Source organism: Pinus tabuliformis, chromosome 2_1 (assembly GCF_031772625.1).
Source record: "Pinus tabuliformis cultivar Carrire ecotype Pingquan chromosome 2_1, CPIR1, whole genome shotgun sequence".
NCBI classification, from domain to species: Eukaryota; Viridiplantae; Streptophyta; class Pinopsida; order Pinales; family Pinaceae; genus Pinus; species Pinus tabuliformis.
This window is the reverse complement of record NC_142299.1, coordinates 316,156,181-316,172,971: the sequence shown is the minus strand read 5'-3', so window position 1 is coordinate 316,172,971 and position 16,791 is coordinate 316,156,181. Positions and strand designations below refer to the sequence as shown.

Here is a 16,791-nt window from a genome sequence, read left to right as displayed (position 1 = left end):
ATTAAATTATGTTAATTGTTTTTGTTTACAAAAATTTATTAACTGAAAATGAAATCTTCAATCTATATCAATTATATTTATTAATATATTAGCTAGTTTTTATTTGAGGTGTATAAAATAAATTTATAAAATAAATAAAATTAATTGAAAAACATAAATTCTAAAAATAAATTTATTATAATAATTTACTTTCATTTTATATTTTATAATTTTAGTGGATTTGGTGTTTTGGGAGCTCTGCAACCAAAACCTAATGGCGACCATGTGGTAAAATCGACGGGGAGGAATCAAGAAAGGCAAGGGTGCAGACAACAGAGAGTAATAGCAAAAGACAAGTCGGACAACCGAGAGCCACAGTCATGACAGAAGAGGTCAGGAGGGGAGAGATCCCCTCCTATCGGGATGCAGCGGCAGGGGAAGGACAAAACAGTCAGTCGGCAACGGAGAAGCAGAATGCAGGTCCTGTTCTTGGAGCGACATGGCAGGCGGGCAGAAGGGGAAAATGCCTGCCATGTGCGGAGGAGAAGCCAAGGTTTGTAATCCTGCCAAATAAACTGGAAAGGTACAGAAGTTACATGAAGGATCATGCCCTCATCTGTAAGTTTGTCGGAGTCTGGTCGTCCGAAAGAGACCTTACCAGATGGATTCAGCAAAAATGGCAGCCCCAAGGACATATCGAGCTAAAGTTGGGAGCTAAAGGCTTCTTCACGGTAATCTTCTCTAACCTGCAAGATAAAGAAAAAGTGTTTGAGAATGGCCCTTATTTTTACTATAATGTTGGTTTATTTATGAGATATTGGGAAGAATGCTATAACCCCGATAAGGAAAAAATTTTAGCAGCTCCGGTATGGGTTAGACTATTTGGGTTACCTATGGACTTTTGGGACCCGGAAATCTTGGAAGGGATAGGAAACACAATAGGGAGTTTTGTGAAAATAGCGGAAACTACGAAGAAAGGAAGGTATACATCGTATGCCAGGATATGTGTGTACATGAACATTGCGAACCCAATCCCAGATTCCGTGGAGCTAGAGTATCATGAAGAAGTTTGGCAGCAAAACCTAGACTATGAGCATATACCGTTTAGATGCCGCAGATGCCATGAATATGGACACCTGGTTAAAGAATGTCCTATAACAATGGAAGAAGAAGAGAGGAAAAGTAAGCAGCAGAAGAGAAGGCCAACAGACCAGGAAGGATTCCAAGAGGTAAAGAGTAGAAGAAGAGTAACAAAAGAAAACTCCAAAGAAGACAAGAAGGAACAACAAATAAACCCAGGGAAATCAAACAGCTTTGAAATCCTATAGGAAGAAGGGGAAGACGAGGATCAAACCATGGAAAATCAGGAAGACAAAGAGACAGACAACAGTTCCAGCAGTGAAAGATCCCACACCAAGAGGAAAGCCCCGAGTGATGTCCCTGTCAAAGGCAAAGAACAGGTAGAATAGGCAGAACAAATGGAGACAGAAATGGAGATAATCAAGGAAGACCTAAGTAAAGAAGAAGAAGTACTGAGAAAATTATTAAATGACTAGAGAAACCTGGACGAGCGATTTATCCTTGAAGACCAGAAAAGGCTGTATGCGGAAACCTTCCAGCAATATATAGCCAAACAGGAAAAAGGCAAAACAGTGCCTGAAGAACAACAAGAGAATCAGAAGGACAGCAGAACAGACCAGCAAGGGCAAGTCAAAGGCGAGAAAAAAAAAGAGGAAGGAAAAATATTAAAGACTCCATACAACTAATGGGGGAAATGCTAGTGAACACAGGGAGAGTGGTTCCACTTTCAGCGGTGTTCCAAAACCTAAATCAAACCCCTCAATGATTTTGACATCTTGGAATATTCGAGGCTTGAATAGCAAAGGGAAGCAGAGACATTTAGCGGAACGATTGAGGAAAGACAGACCACAGATTATGCTTATTCAAGAAATGAAAATTTTAGGTCAGAAGATGGAGGAAATACTCAATAAAATAAGTCCTAGATATGAGCAAGTAACCATAGACGCTAAAGGAAGTGCAGGAGGGATAACAGTAATTTGGAACCCAACAGAAGTCCTAACAGATTGGTGGATAGGAATGCCCAGAATCCTAACCGGCAGATTCAGACTCATAGGGCAAAGTGAATGGTTTGTAGTGTCAGCAGTCTACGGGCCCCATACCCCGGTAGATAGAGCCTTATTCCTCAGTCACATGCTAAAGCTAAGGAATATGCACCAAGAACAGAGGTGGATTATTGCAAGAGACTTCAATATGACCACATCGAAAGGGGATAAGACAGGAGGAATAAGGAAGGAAGACCCAAAGATGGAAGGATTCAGAGATGTACAAACAGACTTAAGTCTGGTAGACATACCAACTATAAATGGGAACTTCACCTGGAACAATAGAAGAGGCGGGAACAAACAAATAGCGTCAAGATTAGATAGATTCTTAGTCTCTGAACATATAATAGGTATGGACATCTTCTATGAAGCCTCCATCCTCCCTTCTATAGGGTCAGACCACTGGCCTATTAAACTGGAGATTGCTATGAACAAGCAGAATAAAAAGAGACCATTTTGTTTTGAGTCTTTTTGGCTAAGAGATCCAGAATTCTTACCCAAAGTAAAAACCTGGTGGCAAGAGAGTAAAATGGGAGCGGAAGGTAGAAACAAAATGCACACGTTCCAAATTAGACTCAAAGACATAAAGGGCAAAATAAAGAAATGGAATAGAGAGGAATTTGGCAACATTCAAAAAGAGAAAGGGAAACTACAATCTAGAATGGAAGGAATTCAACAACAAATTATTGAAGGAGAAAGAAGTGAGGCGCTGGCAAAGGAGGAAGGAAGGATAATTAATCAATTAGAGGAAAGACGAAAGCAAGAAGAAATACTGTGGAAACAAAAATCACAAGTCCAATGGTTGAAAGAAGGGGAGAAGAATTCAAAATTCTTTCACAAAACAATGCTGAACCACAGACAACATAATAGAATATTTTCACTAAAAGATAGTCAAGGAAAGAGAGTACTGCAACAGGAAGAAATGGAGAAGCTTCTGGTGGATTATTTCAAAGGGATCCTAATAGAACCAAACATTAGCAGGGAGGAGGAAATCACTAGAGTATGTCAACATATACCTAAAAAAGTAACCAGAGAACAGAATCTGGCTTTACTCAGGGTAATCACGAAAGAAGAAGTGGAGGAAGTGATTAACAGAATGGCGAAGAATAAGGCCCCGGGGCCTGATGGTTTTACCATTGAATTTTACCAAGCCTCCTGGAGTTTTATGAGTAAAGACCTGGTGGAACTAGTGGAAGAATCAAGGTGTACAAAGCATATGCATCCGGCCCTTAATGCCACCTTCCTGGCATTGATTCCAAAGACTGGAAACTCAGATGAACCCCATGGATTCAGACCAATATCTTTATGTAATGTAGTGTACAAAATATTGGCTACAATTATGGTGAACAGACTTAAGCCAATTTTGCCCGACCTCATTGCTCAGGAACAAACTGGTTTTGTAAAAGGAAGGCAGATAACAGATGGAATAGTAGTCGCTCAAGAGGTAATCCACTCTCTGAAAATTTTTCGAAACAAAGGTACGTTAATCAAATTGGATTTGGCAAAGGCTTATGATTGCCTTAGTTGGGCGTACCTAGAAGGCATTCTCAAAGCTCACGGATTTGATGAGAGATGGGTGAAATGGATCTTGTCAATGGTGAGCACACCGGTGATGTCAGTTATGTTGAATGGAACCCCTTCCGAAGCATTTAACCCTTCGAGAGGGCTTAGACAGGGAGATCCCCTGTCCCCGTTTCTTTTCATTCTAGCAGCAGAAGGACTGGGTAGGCTGGTGAAAGCGCGATTAGCTAGGGAACAGCTAAAGGGACTGAGAATTTGTGGGAATGAACTTCCCATAACACACCAACAATTCGTGGACGACGTAATGTTTTATGGCCAGGCCTCTCTTAAGGAAGCCCAACAGATCTTAAAAATCCTCTCTGAGTTCACTCAAGCATCCGGGACAAAGATAAATAATGAGAAATCAGAAATATTTTTCTTTAATACACAGGTAGCGTCCCAAAGATTTCTAGCTAGAACAATGGGATTCAGAATAGGAAGTTTCCCAGCAAAGTATCTAGGCATCATGCTCAATGAGCATCAATACAGGGTAGCTAACTAGGGACCCCTAATAAGTAAGATCAGGAAAAAGATAGACAACTGGACATTCTGGTCTTTGAACACCCCCAGTCGGATAATTCTTCTAAAAGAAGTAATATAATCCATTCCAATATATCAGATATCTAGCCAAGCCGTCCCCAAATCTATTTGTCAAAAATTAGTAGCCATGTTCAAGAAATTTTTATGGCAAGGAACTAGTAAAACAAGAAAATGGGCTTTACTCTCTTGGGAATGGCTAAGCAAACCAACCAAAGATGGAGGATTAGGTTTGCGGGACCCCTATATACTCAACCAAGTGATGGGTGCGAAACTATGGTGGAGGTGGACACAAGGTGGCCAGGACCTATGGAAGAAAATTTGGGAGAAGAAATATGAGGCTGCTGAGAAGCCCGAAGATAGGATGAGAAGTCAGACAGAGGAAAAAGGATCAGCAATATGGAATTTGGCGAGGAGCAATAAAGATTTGATAAGAGAATACAGTTTCTGGGAGATAAGAGTGGGGGACACAGCTAAGTTCTGGGAGGAATCCTGGCAACAACGAGAAAAGATTCTCCATAAGGAAGGCCTTCAAGTCATCCAAGCATTGACCTCCCAGACAAAGGGGGATGTGGTCGAAAAATTCTGGAAACTGGGTAGCAGCTCCCGATATCGAAAGATGGGGCGATTACAACAAAGAAATGGCATCCCGAAAAGTAGCGGTAAAAACAGGGCAAGATATCCTAAGATGGGGAACCCGAATACAAGGAACCTTTTCTATCGCAGAAGGGTATTACTTAAAGGAAAAACAGAATCAACAGACAGAGTCAAAGAAATGGAAAAATTTATGGAAAATAAAACATTGGCCGAAAGTCACTTTCTTTTTATGGATCCTGTATCATGGAAGGGCACTTACCTGGGATCAATTACAGAGAAAAGGAAGGCAGGGACCCTCACGATGCGCGCTCTGCAATGAACAGGAGGAGACGTTGGAACATCTCATGAACAGATGCACTGTCAGCAACACCCTGTGGAGCAGTCATCATCAGCTGTTTGAACGATGCTATAGAAACTTCCAAAATATCAAAAACACCTTGGAAAACTGGCCGAAAAAACCTTACCAAAACCCGGTGTTAAACCGTGCATGGATGCTGTCAGCTGGGTTCCTGCTTTGGAACATATGGAAGGAAAGGAACAGTGTGATCTTCAAAGAAGAGAAGCGAACCCTGGCAGAAATATGGAAACAAACAATCAAGAATATGAGAGAAACAATTTTAACGGAACAATGGAAGGAAGAGGACTGGAAGGTCATACAAACAGAGGAGAAGATTTTGCAGCGGCTACAATTAACACAAAGCATGCTAGATAGCTACCAAAGTAAAGACCAATTCCGAGAGGTTGAAGAAATAAAACAGTACAGGCATCCACCACAAGGATTTGCAAAATTAAATTTCGACGGGGCGGCAAAAAACAACCCGGGCGAAGCAGGAATAGGGGGGGTTTTTAGGAACGACAAAGGAAAAACTTTGAGAATTTTCTCGATGGACTGTGGGGAGGCGACTAATAACGAAGCGAAACTACACGTGCTGAAGCGCGGCCTTGAAATCGCGATTCAGGAAAAGTTTCTGAGCCTCCAAATTGAAGGTGACTCGAAACTAGTGGTGGATATGGTAAAGCAATTGCAACAGAAGAAACCAGCGGAAAAAATAAGCAGGAGTTGGCGAACAACGTGGCTAATCAGCGAAATAGGGAAACTAATCACTAGAATAGACTATCTGATCCCCACCCATGTAAGACGATTAGGCAATCAACCGGTAGACTGGTTAGCGAACTGGGGAAGCCAAAACAGGGGAAAGTCGATAGACAGCGGAGGAATGGAGCTCCTGCTCCTAGAGGAGAGAGAGAAATTGCAGAAACTTCTCGACGTCGATAATGGTGGCAATAGCAATTCCGAGGAGAATGGTCAAGAAAAGTTAGTAAGTGGCAGATGCGGGGAAAGGACACAGCAAGTGATGACAGATAGGATACTCGTGAGAAAGGACAGGGGCGGTGCAGATGACGGAGCAAGGCAGCTGACGGGGTAGGGCAGGGTAGGATTACCCGAAGGGATAGAGGAGAGAACAAAGGCGCAATTAAGAATGGAAATGGAGGGAACGTGGGGAGTCGGGACAAGAGGCCGAGAAGGGATGGCAAGTGGCAGTGGTAGGACAGAAAGGGTACGACAGGAGCAGCCGGGAGAATGTAGGAGTTATGACGAGTAAAGGCGGACAGAACGGTCGAGACAAATCCCGAGAAAAGGACTCGGGGAAGAGCGCTGGGAAAGGAAAAGGACAGGTGGAGGTAAGGAAGGAAAGACGGAGGGGATTATACAAACGAGGGCCTGAGGTGGCATCAGGATTTTGCATGCAGCAGAGCACGAAGCAGGAGGGAATGACGAAAGGTGGTAGAAAGGCGCAGAGTTCAGACAAAAGCTCTGGTACCGGCGAGGAAAGGTGGTATGTAAATTCATTCTCCTGTTCTGCTATTCTAGAGATAGATAGACGTAGGAGTTTCTATTATTACTCAGAGGTGTCCATGAAACCGAAGTCGAAAGGCAGACATAGTCTGGTAATAGGAATTCCCAGATATGGGAAGAAACGTGTTTTCTCCACCAGATATGATGGTGTCCCGGGAGAAAGGAATTATGGCCCTTGGAGGAAGGAAAAACCTAATCCTATGAAAGGTTGCAGGGTGGGGTGGGGTAAAAACTCGGGAAGAAAAGGGAAACTTGCTGGCAGCAGGAACCCTGCCCTTGTCTGGTTGAAAGCCAAGAGTAGAAATCCACAGGAAAAGAGGTGTGAAAGCAGTTTCCCTCGACCGCCGGGGAGAAGAGTTGATATGTCTAATTACATAGAAAACCAACAAGAGGGGCATCGAGGGAAGTACAGAGAAGCAGAGAGTGGAGGAAAGGAAAGGGGCCGAATTTCAGGTCAGGCCGCGGAGTGGTCCGGGCCATCTCACCATATGCAAACCTGGGATAACCAGATTAATGCAAGGGGGGTAAGTGAATGGTTTAAATTAGAAATTCCCAACAGAGTTACTGATTTGTGGTCTCATGTCTTGATAGGTAAAAAAGACCCAACCAAGAACAGTCTCCAGGCAAGCAGCAAGATGGCTCCAAGGAAAGAGAAACAAGTTCGGACCCAGGAAGAAGGCTCGAGTAGTAACCCAAAACGGAGAGGAAGGAAGTCAGAAGCTGAGCAAAGGATGTATATGATAAATGCATACATGGTCGGGAATTCCCCCGAAATCCTGGAACAAATAAATGGTTGGGAACGGGAGTTGAGATCCATTAGCTTGAACCAGGAGATTCCCCAGGGTGAATGGGAGGATTTAGTACCAGATCCAGGTAATACACGGAGCCGCAACTCTCTGTTCAATAAGTCGATCCAACATTATTGGATAATGAAGCACGTGGTAGCCCGTGCTATGGAAATGAATCAGGCAGTCCAGGAGGAAGAAGAGGAGGAAAGGAGGCAGCGGGATGAGTAGTTAAGGAATCAGACACAGGAAGAATTGGAAAATATAAAGTCTACGCTCCTTAAGGAAATCGCGGAGGTTCAGATCCAGGCCTCTCGCAATAATCTCATACTGGGGAAAATGGAACAAATGCTGAGGGAGATGAAATGGGTAATGGAGCAGAAAAATGAGACTCCTGGTACAAGTGCCATGGCGCCTGCCCCGATTATTTCCTCAAATGAGGACTGATGAAGTAGGTTTCTTGGATATTTTTTGAAGTATTGCAGTAAAAAAAACCGTTTTTTCGGATGTATTATCATAGAATAAAAGATAGAATAAGTAGTAGAGCTCGAAAGAGAAGATATGATATAACCAAGGAGATGAACATTTTCAAATTTTGGTCTGGATATAATGCAGACAGGTGGTTGCCTGGTTTCCTTCGGGCAGGTTAACCACCTGGAACATATGAAGGATGGATGTAAATTTTGATTTCGTAATATAGAAAGTAGCACTGCCAAAGTTCACAAAAAAAAAAAGAAAAAAAATTAGTGGATTTTAATTATTATTATCATATTGAATAATATTTAGGATTACCTATTTAATAGAATTTGTAATCAGTTCAACTTTCGAGGGATTAGAAATCCTCATTTTCTTATTATTATCACTTTTTATATATATATATATATATATATAATTCATTTTATTAACATTAACTGGTTATCATTTTAAATATTAGTTTATATAGTTTTTCATAAATAATTTTATTACAATATTTAATTTTTTAAAACCTAAAATTTTATATGGTTTAAGAGTATATCTATAGAGTGTGTATCTTTTATATAAATTTATGTTTAATTTAAATCTTATATGAGAGGTAAGCTATTTAATTTTAATTTTAATATTTTAATAGTGAAAATGGATGTGATGGATGTGTAATCTCATAATTCAATTCACTTTTGAATTATTTGTATTTTTAATTAATTTTGTCTCTTCACTCTCACACTAGAAGCACACAATGTATTGGTGTGGCAAATATTGGTTTTGGTTTTAAACCATTCCCCGTATGTAATAAATAATTGTTTCAGTTTAATTTTGAATTTCCCCTTAAATTCTTAGCCTGTACATATATGTAATTTGATTTTTATTAATCTCACATCATCATTGAAACTTGCTAGAGGGCATACCAGGCACTTTCAAGGCTTGCAACTGCTAGTACTAATGGTCATACTTATGTTGATTGTTGATTCTCCGAATATTTGGAAATAATATAGACATGGGACATAAGCTCGGGCACCAAACAACCCAATAGCTGGAGTGCGGACACCAGTTGTTTTTTCCATGGAAAAAGATAGAAAATTTTCCATTCAAAAAGATGGATTTCCAGACAAGGAGAAGCTCTACTACCATGGTGAGATGCCACCACACAGCTTTCAGGCAGAATAACACTGAATAGAGAGGACTTAACTGCAGATAGGCTTGCTTGAAACTTGAAGCTCTGCATCATGAGACCAATTGAACCTTGTTGCCCATATTATAACTCCATCGATGATCTTCCCTCTCAACATTACACAATAAATCCTCTATACCTTCCCACGCTTATGCCCCATTATTTCTTTTAGTAGAGAAGGGTATCCATGCATATGATGTTCCCTTCCATATACATCCAAATTTGGTGAGATCTTCTCTTTTAACCCTAGTACTAGTCTGATTAGCTATTATTTTTCATCCCCATTAATCAGCTTGATCAAATCTTCCTTCTCAAACCCAGTACCAGGCTAGCCATTACAACAACCTTCTTTCCCCACCTGCTCCGTTGAACTCTTAATTCGAGGGAAAATGGCTTTTAAGTTGTCTCAAAATAATATAATGGCCAACCTCCTATAGAGAGAAAGACTCCCATGAACTCCAAGGTAATCGCTAAAGAAATCATTACTCGAACTAAGTGAACCAATACTTTCTACTGTTTCATGAGAATTGCATTCATGCTTAACCTAATTTAATAGTTTCATGAGAATTGCATTCATGCTTAACCTAATTTATTAAAGGTCAAATTCATCTGCTTCAAATTACTTAGTTGTACCTCGCTTTTGGTGGGGAGAAAGGATATTTGACCTATCAAAACCAGTACTAGTTAGAATAGTCTCTCCACTTAAATCACTCTTTATTGGACAAATTTAACCTCCCTACGTTCCATATTAGTATAGTAAGTTGTATACCTTTTTCATGTCAGTTTACCTACCATCCCTCAGTTTGAAAAGTAGTATAGTAAGCAGTATACCGTTTTCATGTCGTACCTCTTTCGCATGACCATACCTTCAATTGGCATTTTTCTGGTTTTTTTACCCGGGGGAAAGAGTTTCACGTTTCGAATAAATATAAATTACGTGTCGAGCTCTTTAATTTTTGTCAATTCATTGATAGTCACAATATTTCCTAAGTAATATTTCTTTAATTTTTATGAATTCATTGATAGTCACAATATTTCCTAAGTAAGTAATATATTGGGTAATTTTATTTTTTAAATTAAAATTCTTTTGTAATTTTTTTTTAAATGTAAAATTCTTTTGTATTTACAGTTTCTCTTTGTCAGTGCCTTTTCAATCAAGATAGGGGCCTTTTCAATGCAGATATTTCTTATCCAGAAAATATAAACTTGTATAGTTCACTCATTCGTATTGATTTATCATGTATGAAAGATTTTAAATTGAGGTTTGTCTAAAAACATATAATTGTACGGTTCACTCATTTGTATTGGTTTATTATGTATGAAATATTTTAAACATTCTAACTGAGGTTGGTCTAAAAATATCCTCAATATAGACTCAAATAATGAATACCAGAAATTTCATCCCCTACCATCATTCTTTTCCACGCTCTGTCGACCCATGTTTAACCTTGTTCACCTGTTGTCCTTCTATACAACGCAACAAAATGACTATCATCAATTTTGCTTCAATAGTGTCAAGAGCAGTTTCTTCGGCAATCTCCAAAGAAGTCTGCAGATAAGAAAAAAGGAATTGCTACAGCATCTTTATATTGATTGATCAATATAAAGGTTCAACCGTCTCCAAAGTAGTTGCTTCAGCAGAAAAGAAAAGTAGTAGTTACAGTAATTTTATCTTGATTAAAGGCCGTCACTGTCATGATGATCATCAACGTTGCTTTAGCAGTGTCCAGAGCAACGACGAATTACGGAGTAGTTGTTACTTGCATCTGTAATAATGATGTTGTAGAGGCTAATAATGATGTTGTAGACAACCACCTTTTCATCGAAGTAGTTGGCAACGCAATCGCAAGAAACGGAAAGGGTTATCAACCATGATTCATGGATTATTTAGGTTTTTAAAAATATTTGTGTATTATTTTATTGTAAAAAATAAATTCGCAGTGGAAATAAATTGAGAAAATTTAGAAACATTTGATTGCAAACAAAATTGAAATTAAAACTGCAGTTTCTTATGCTATCTTATTAACTTAAATAGGGGTTGCACTTATTGAAGCAATTGCTATGGTGATAGTTATAAAATATTTATAAAAAAAAGGATTAAATGGAAGACGACATATGGCCTAAGGTTGTCTTTAATGACATTGTGCAAAAGAAAGAAGATTTGGACACCACAAAATAACAAATGATTTAGTAAATGGAGTTTTTTCTTGAACATGTGTCCCATAAACAATAAAGAAATAAAAGTTTTCTTTATGGATAAGTTCAACAAGTATACTTGGGATAAGGAGGTAAGCATAAAGAAACTCATAATCATGAACAAAAAGCGTACATAGGGGCAATATTTCTTAGAGAGCCAAAATTCTTATTGCTCAGTTAAATACTAATTCTCGCTGGAAAAGCCCAAAAGAAGTGTGGGAGGAAAGAGTACGTATTTTTTGCTCTTCCTGAAAAGAAAAAGTGTGAGATGAAAGAGTATGTATTTTTTGCTCTTCCCGAAAAGTGGAAACAGAAAAACATTTCATTTTAGAATTTGAGTTGTTCAAAGACAACAAAGAAATTTATGCAGATATTATGACAACTAGCTCTTGGGATAATTTATTTAGCTAGAAATTTGTCAAAAAATAAGAACATTTATAGTAAAACTTCAAAAAAAAATAGTAAAATACAAAATTAAAAAACAATCAAACATTAAAATAATTTGTTTTTGTTCTTTTATTTTATTTCTTTCATTTTACTTAAATTAATAAAATATCTTAATTTACATTTATATTAGATTATTATAAATCGATTTATACATATCCAAAATTTCCTCAAAACAAAGCGGTGCAAAATAAATTTCACCGAAAATTTCTTAAATATAATAAATACTAAATATCGGTAATCACATAAAAATTCTACAATGGGTTGTCACTTCCACGACGGATCTCGAGGAACGTCCAAAGAAAAGTGACTTGGGCAAAATGATGAGATTACACCTCAACGTGCCCGGTTGTCAATACGCTCTCCAAACGTTATTTTTTTTTTTAAATTATTCGTCTGCCTAAATACTTTCTCTTTATTTATTAATTACTCACTTAATCCATTTTCCATTTTCCATTTTTCCTCTCCGTCTGTGTGTTGGGTAATCTTGGTCGGCTTCGCTTTTCTGGCCGCACAATTGGAAATCTATTGTTAATAAATGAACATTTAGATCTTGAGCGGGTCAACAGCGGCCTAACCAGGGTTCGTATCCGCAGACAGCGAGAACAAACCCCAACGACAACAGAGCCCAGCGAACCTCAGACTAACAGTGGGTTATGGTACAATGAAAATTGTATTAAGTTGAGGTAGGAATAGAATTTAATGAACAAATTTTTTATTAGGAGTGATTTTGGTTTTCTTAGTAAATAAAATCTAAAAATTTATAAGAATTTAAAAAAAATATTTAAACCAATAAAAAATAAAAACCTTCAAAATTAACATGAGAATTTGTTCCGAAATAAATTTCAATGCCCAACCACAAATAAATCTCCCTGAACCATCAATCCAATTAATCGTTTGATTCCAAGCCTGTTCGCAGGTATTAAACATTTCAGTACCCAAGAACCAATATATCGTCGTGGAGCCATCAAACCTTGGCCATTGGAACCCTCTCTAGGAAGTGATATTGCATATATATATATATATACAAGTAAAGTTCACACTACAATTTTTTTTTTTAGAAAATGGTAGGGAAGAATTAATATACTATTTATTTATTTATTAACAATTATTCATTTACATCGTTGATCTAATCTTTTTCATAGTTTTTTCACCAATAACAAAAAAATATATTACAATAAATTTTATGTTTTTTCTACCAATCCAAACCAAATAAGATTACAGTGACTAAAAAGATATTACAATAAATGATAACACATAAATATATTACAATAAATTTTATGTTTTTTCTACCAATCCAAACCAAATAAGATTACAGTGACTAAAAAGATATTACAATAAATGATAACGCATATTTTGTTTTGCTCATTGAAAGTATTCCAAATGGACCTATGAAATCACTATGTGTCTGGTAGATGCTTTCCAAGAGCACATTCATTACAAACACCATTAGAAAATTCAAAGTTCGGCAATCTTTTAACCATCCCTTGTTTGCTAAGTTGTTGCATATATCTGAAATTCAAGTGCCTAAATATATTGTGTCAAACACTATTTTCTTCATTTGCATGCGTAAGAAGTAAAATAGAATCTGATTAAGGAACAAAATCAAAAAATGTATACAATTATTTACCTTGTCAAATGCAACCTTCAAGTTGGTTATCATATCATAAATTCTCTCACAGTGAGAGGTAAATTCCATTTTCTTGTGTGTGTCATGTGATACGCTCAAAGAAGATTCACAAAAAGCCTTGGAATATGCTAGACATCTTCAAAACTTCCATCTTTGAATTGCACTCTTCCTTGTTTAGTTGCTTCAACTACAAAATTTTCCCCCATGAAAATAGGAGGTCCCGAGTATGCATATAAAAATAAAATGATTCCTTTGAAGAAGCCATATGATGTGAAGCTCGTGAATCGATTCCATTCTTGCGTTGTAGAAAGGATATAAAGCATGACCATTACCCATTGTTTTTTATGGTTTTTCCTCCCTCTTCTTCTTGGCGCTTTCTGGAATGTCATGACCAAGATTAGTTACTTGAAGAGTCTTTGCCATGAGATCAATAGTATTCTTCATGTTAGAGGATTCAAGATGATCACCTCTATTACAAGAAGGACACTTGCAGTTTCCTTTCTTTTCCTTTTTACCCTTGGAGCTGGAAGAATCACCTAGAGGTTTTGGATTTCCTTCCTTCCTTGGATGTGGATCTCTTTCCTTTCCTTTCCCTTTGGATTGTTGATTTTGTTTCGAATTGGACTTTCCTTTCTCATGCATGGCAAGTGCATGTCCATTTAGAGACTTTAATGAACCCATTTTGATGAGCATATCGTGGGGATGAATGAGAGACTCAATAAATGCAAGTTTGGGCATTTTCCATTTATCTCTAGTTGCAAGTATAATTGTGTGAAATGTAGAAATGAAAACAATAGATTCAGGGCCTAGTTTAGGCAAAATAGAAAGGATCAATTGACCTTCCTATTTGGATTTATCAATCTCATAATCATGTAATTGTAGAATAAATGATTTGAGTTTCATAAAGAAATATTTAATGTTTTCAAAGTTGTTTGGATCTAAGGAATTTAGCTTATTTTCGAGAATACGAGCCTACATCTCATCGTGCTTTCCAAATAAATTCTCAAAGATTGTCTAGACCTCATTCGGGGTGTTGCATGTGCCCACATGGAAATGCAATGCTGGAGATATGGACAACACTAGAAGACCAAAAGGCTCATCCATCCTCTTGAAGTATTTGAATTTTTCAATGGCAGAATTTGGTTCAACTTCCGTACTCATAAGTATCAGATACAGGCCTTTGCCTCTGAGGTGAAGAAAAATCTCTAGCTTCCATTGGAAGTAGTTGTACGGAGTAAGAATAGTTGAAGATGAGAACTCCATTCTTTCACCTTGTAGATGTAGCAACAATTGCAGCAATCCAATATTTTGATCAGCAAATGAAATCTCCGAACAGTTTCCAATTCTTTGTTCTTCAAACCTACAAAATATTTTTCATGCACCTTCTCCAAGCTCCGATACCATGTGAAAATATTAGAGCAAAAATACGGATCTATCTAAAGAATAATTGCACAAACTTGCAAAAAAGAAAAAAGAAAATTGGAATAAAGAATGAATTTGATTACACAATATTGGTTTGAAAATCAATACATAAAGCAACTAAGTTAAGCTTAGTTGTACATGTAATAACTATGGATAATTAAAGCTAAGTAAAGCGAAGTGTGCTTTATGTTCTATTAATGTGCACATACACCACATGCAAGCATTCCAATGCTTTATGTTTAGTTAATGTGCATATGCACCACATGCAAGCATTCCAATTAACTAACTAAAACTAAATGCACGCCACATATAAACGCTCCAATTAACTAACTAAAACCAAATACACACCATATTTAATAATTAAAATTGAATTGAAACTTATTAAATTACACTAAGTGTATATACACCAATACTCCACTTAAAATTAATTTATAGGTTATTCAAAAAAATCATCGAAACACAAAAATTCCATAAACTCTTTGGGGTCCTACCTAAATAAAGATCAAAGGAAAGGGTGAATTTACTTTATGGTACCATCCAAAAATAAATAAAACTTTAACATAACCAGCTGTATATTTTCGTTTAAAATTTCATTTTAATCCTAGAAAATTTTACCGAAAAACAAATTAGCAATAATATCCTTGATAAATCAAAGGAAATCTAAGATTACAAAGCGGTGGATTTCCATGTTATGAAGAAAAATTAATTGTGTAACAGAAATTCCTGTTTCAACTCTGAGCGGCATTCAGTAAATAGATAGCGAAATGTACCTTTAAGTCTCGATAAAAATTTTACCAACGAAATATTAAAAAAGTTACAAGAACGTTAAATATTTTAAAAATAGGTTTTGAGAAAAAAAGCCTTAAAAATAGATCCGGTTACTGCTCTCCTATTTCCGCTATACATCCCTCTGGACTCTCTTGGACAGCGCTGGGACTATTAATGATTTACGATTTATATTGTGAATTGATCACAATTTTGAAGAAATATATTAGAAATAACTACCAAGTTGTATAAATCTTTTCGCTGGCTTGCTGCTGTAATTTAACTCACAATCTTCAATTGACAAAGGGCAATGTAGATTATAAAAACGAAAATATTACCATCGTCGTCAGCTGTGGAATAGGATGGGGATGTCCGTGGGTGTAGTCTTATCCAATGGTTAGAAGCATCTCAAAAACATCGTAATATTGGTTAATAAAATTAGGTTTTATATTTAATATTAATGATATTTATTTAATAATATTAATATAAATGAGTTTGGAAGGTTAGTTTAATTGGTTGAGTTTTTATTTCGGAAGTTCGTCGATCATGGTTCAAATTTTTTTGACGCTTTTGTGATTAGGCCCTATTTGTTGATCTATCTAGTTGGTGAGTACTTTCGAGTTTTTTGAGTTTTCGAGTTGATATGTCTAGAGTTTTCCCTTTTGTACCTTAGAGTACCTTGGCTGGTACCTTCGAGTTTTCCAGTTGATATGGCTAGAGTTTTCCCTTTTGTACATTGATATGTCTAGAGTTTTCCCTTGTGTACCTTGGTCACTACTTTCTAGTTGATTTTTCCTTTCTGTACATTGATATGTCTAGAGTTTTCCCTTGTGTAAGTGAGTAATGGCCACCTAGTGTCCATAAACCACTATATATATAATGGAAAATAAAATCTTCAATTTTTATCAACTACATTTATTAATATATTAATTTTCATTTTATGTGTACAAAATAAATAAAATTTATAAAATAAATAAAATTAATTGAAAAACATAACTTTTAAAGATAATTTTATATTTTAACAATGTAATTTCTTTTTATATTTATAAATTTGATATATTTTATAATAAAATCTTCAATTTATATCAACTACATTTATTAATATATTAATTTTCATTTTATGTGAACAAAATAAAGAAAATTTATAAAATAAATAAAATTAATTGAAAAAATAACTTTTAAAGATAATTTTATATTTTAACAATGTAATTTCTTTTAATATTTATAAATTTGATATATTTTATAATTTC

The 16,791-nt window shown here is 36.6% G+C and overlaps 1 protein-coding gene across 1 annotated transcript; it reads left to right on the top strand.

Moving 5' to 3' along the window:
• Window positions 1–4,461: 4,461 nt before the first annotated feature.
• LOC149200124 (uncharacterized) lies at window positions 4,462–6,223 on the top strand. Its single transcript, XM_089400858.1, has 2 exons — window positions 4,462–4,929; window positions 5,072–6,223. The coding sequence occupies exons 1-2, from the start codon at window positions 4,462–4,464 to the stop codon at window positions 6,221–6,223; spliced, it is 1,620 nt and encodes a 539-aa protein (XP_089256984.1).
• Window positions 6,224–16,791: the final 10,568 nt, after the last annotated feature.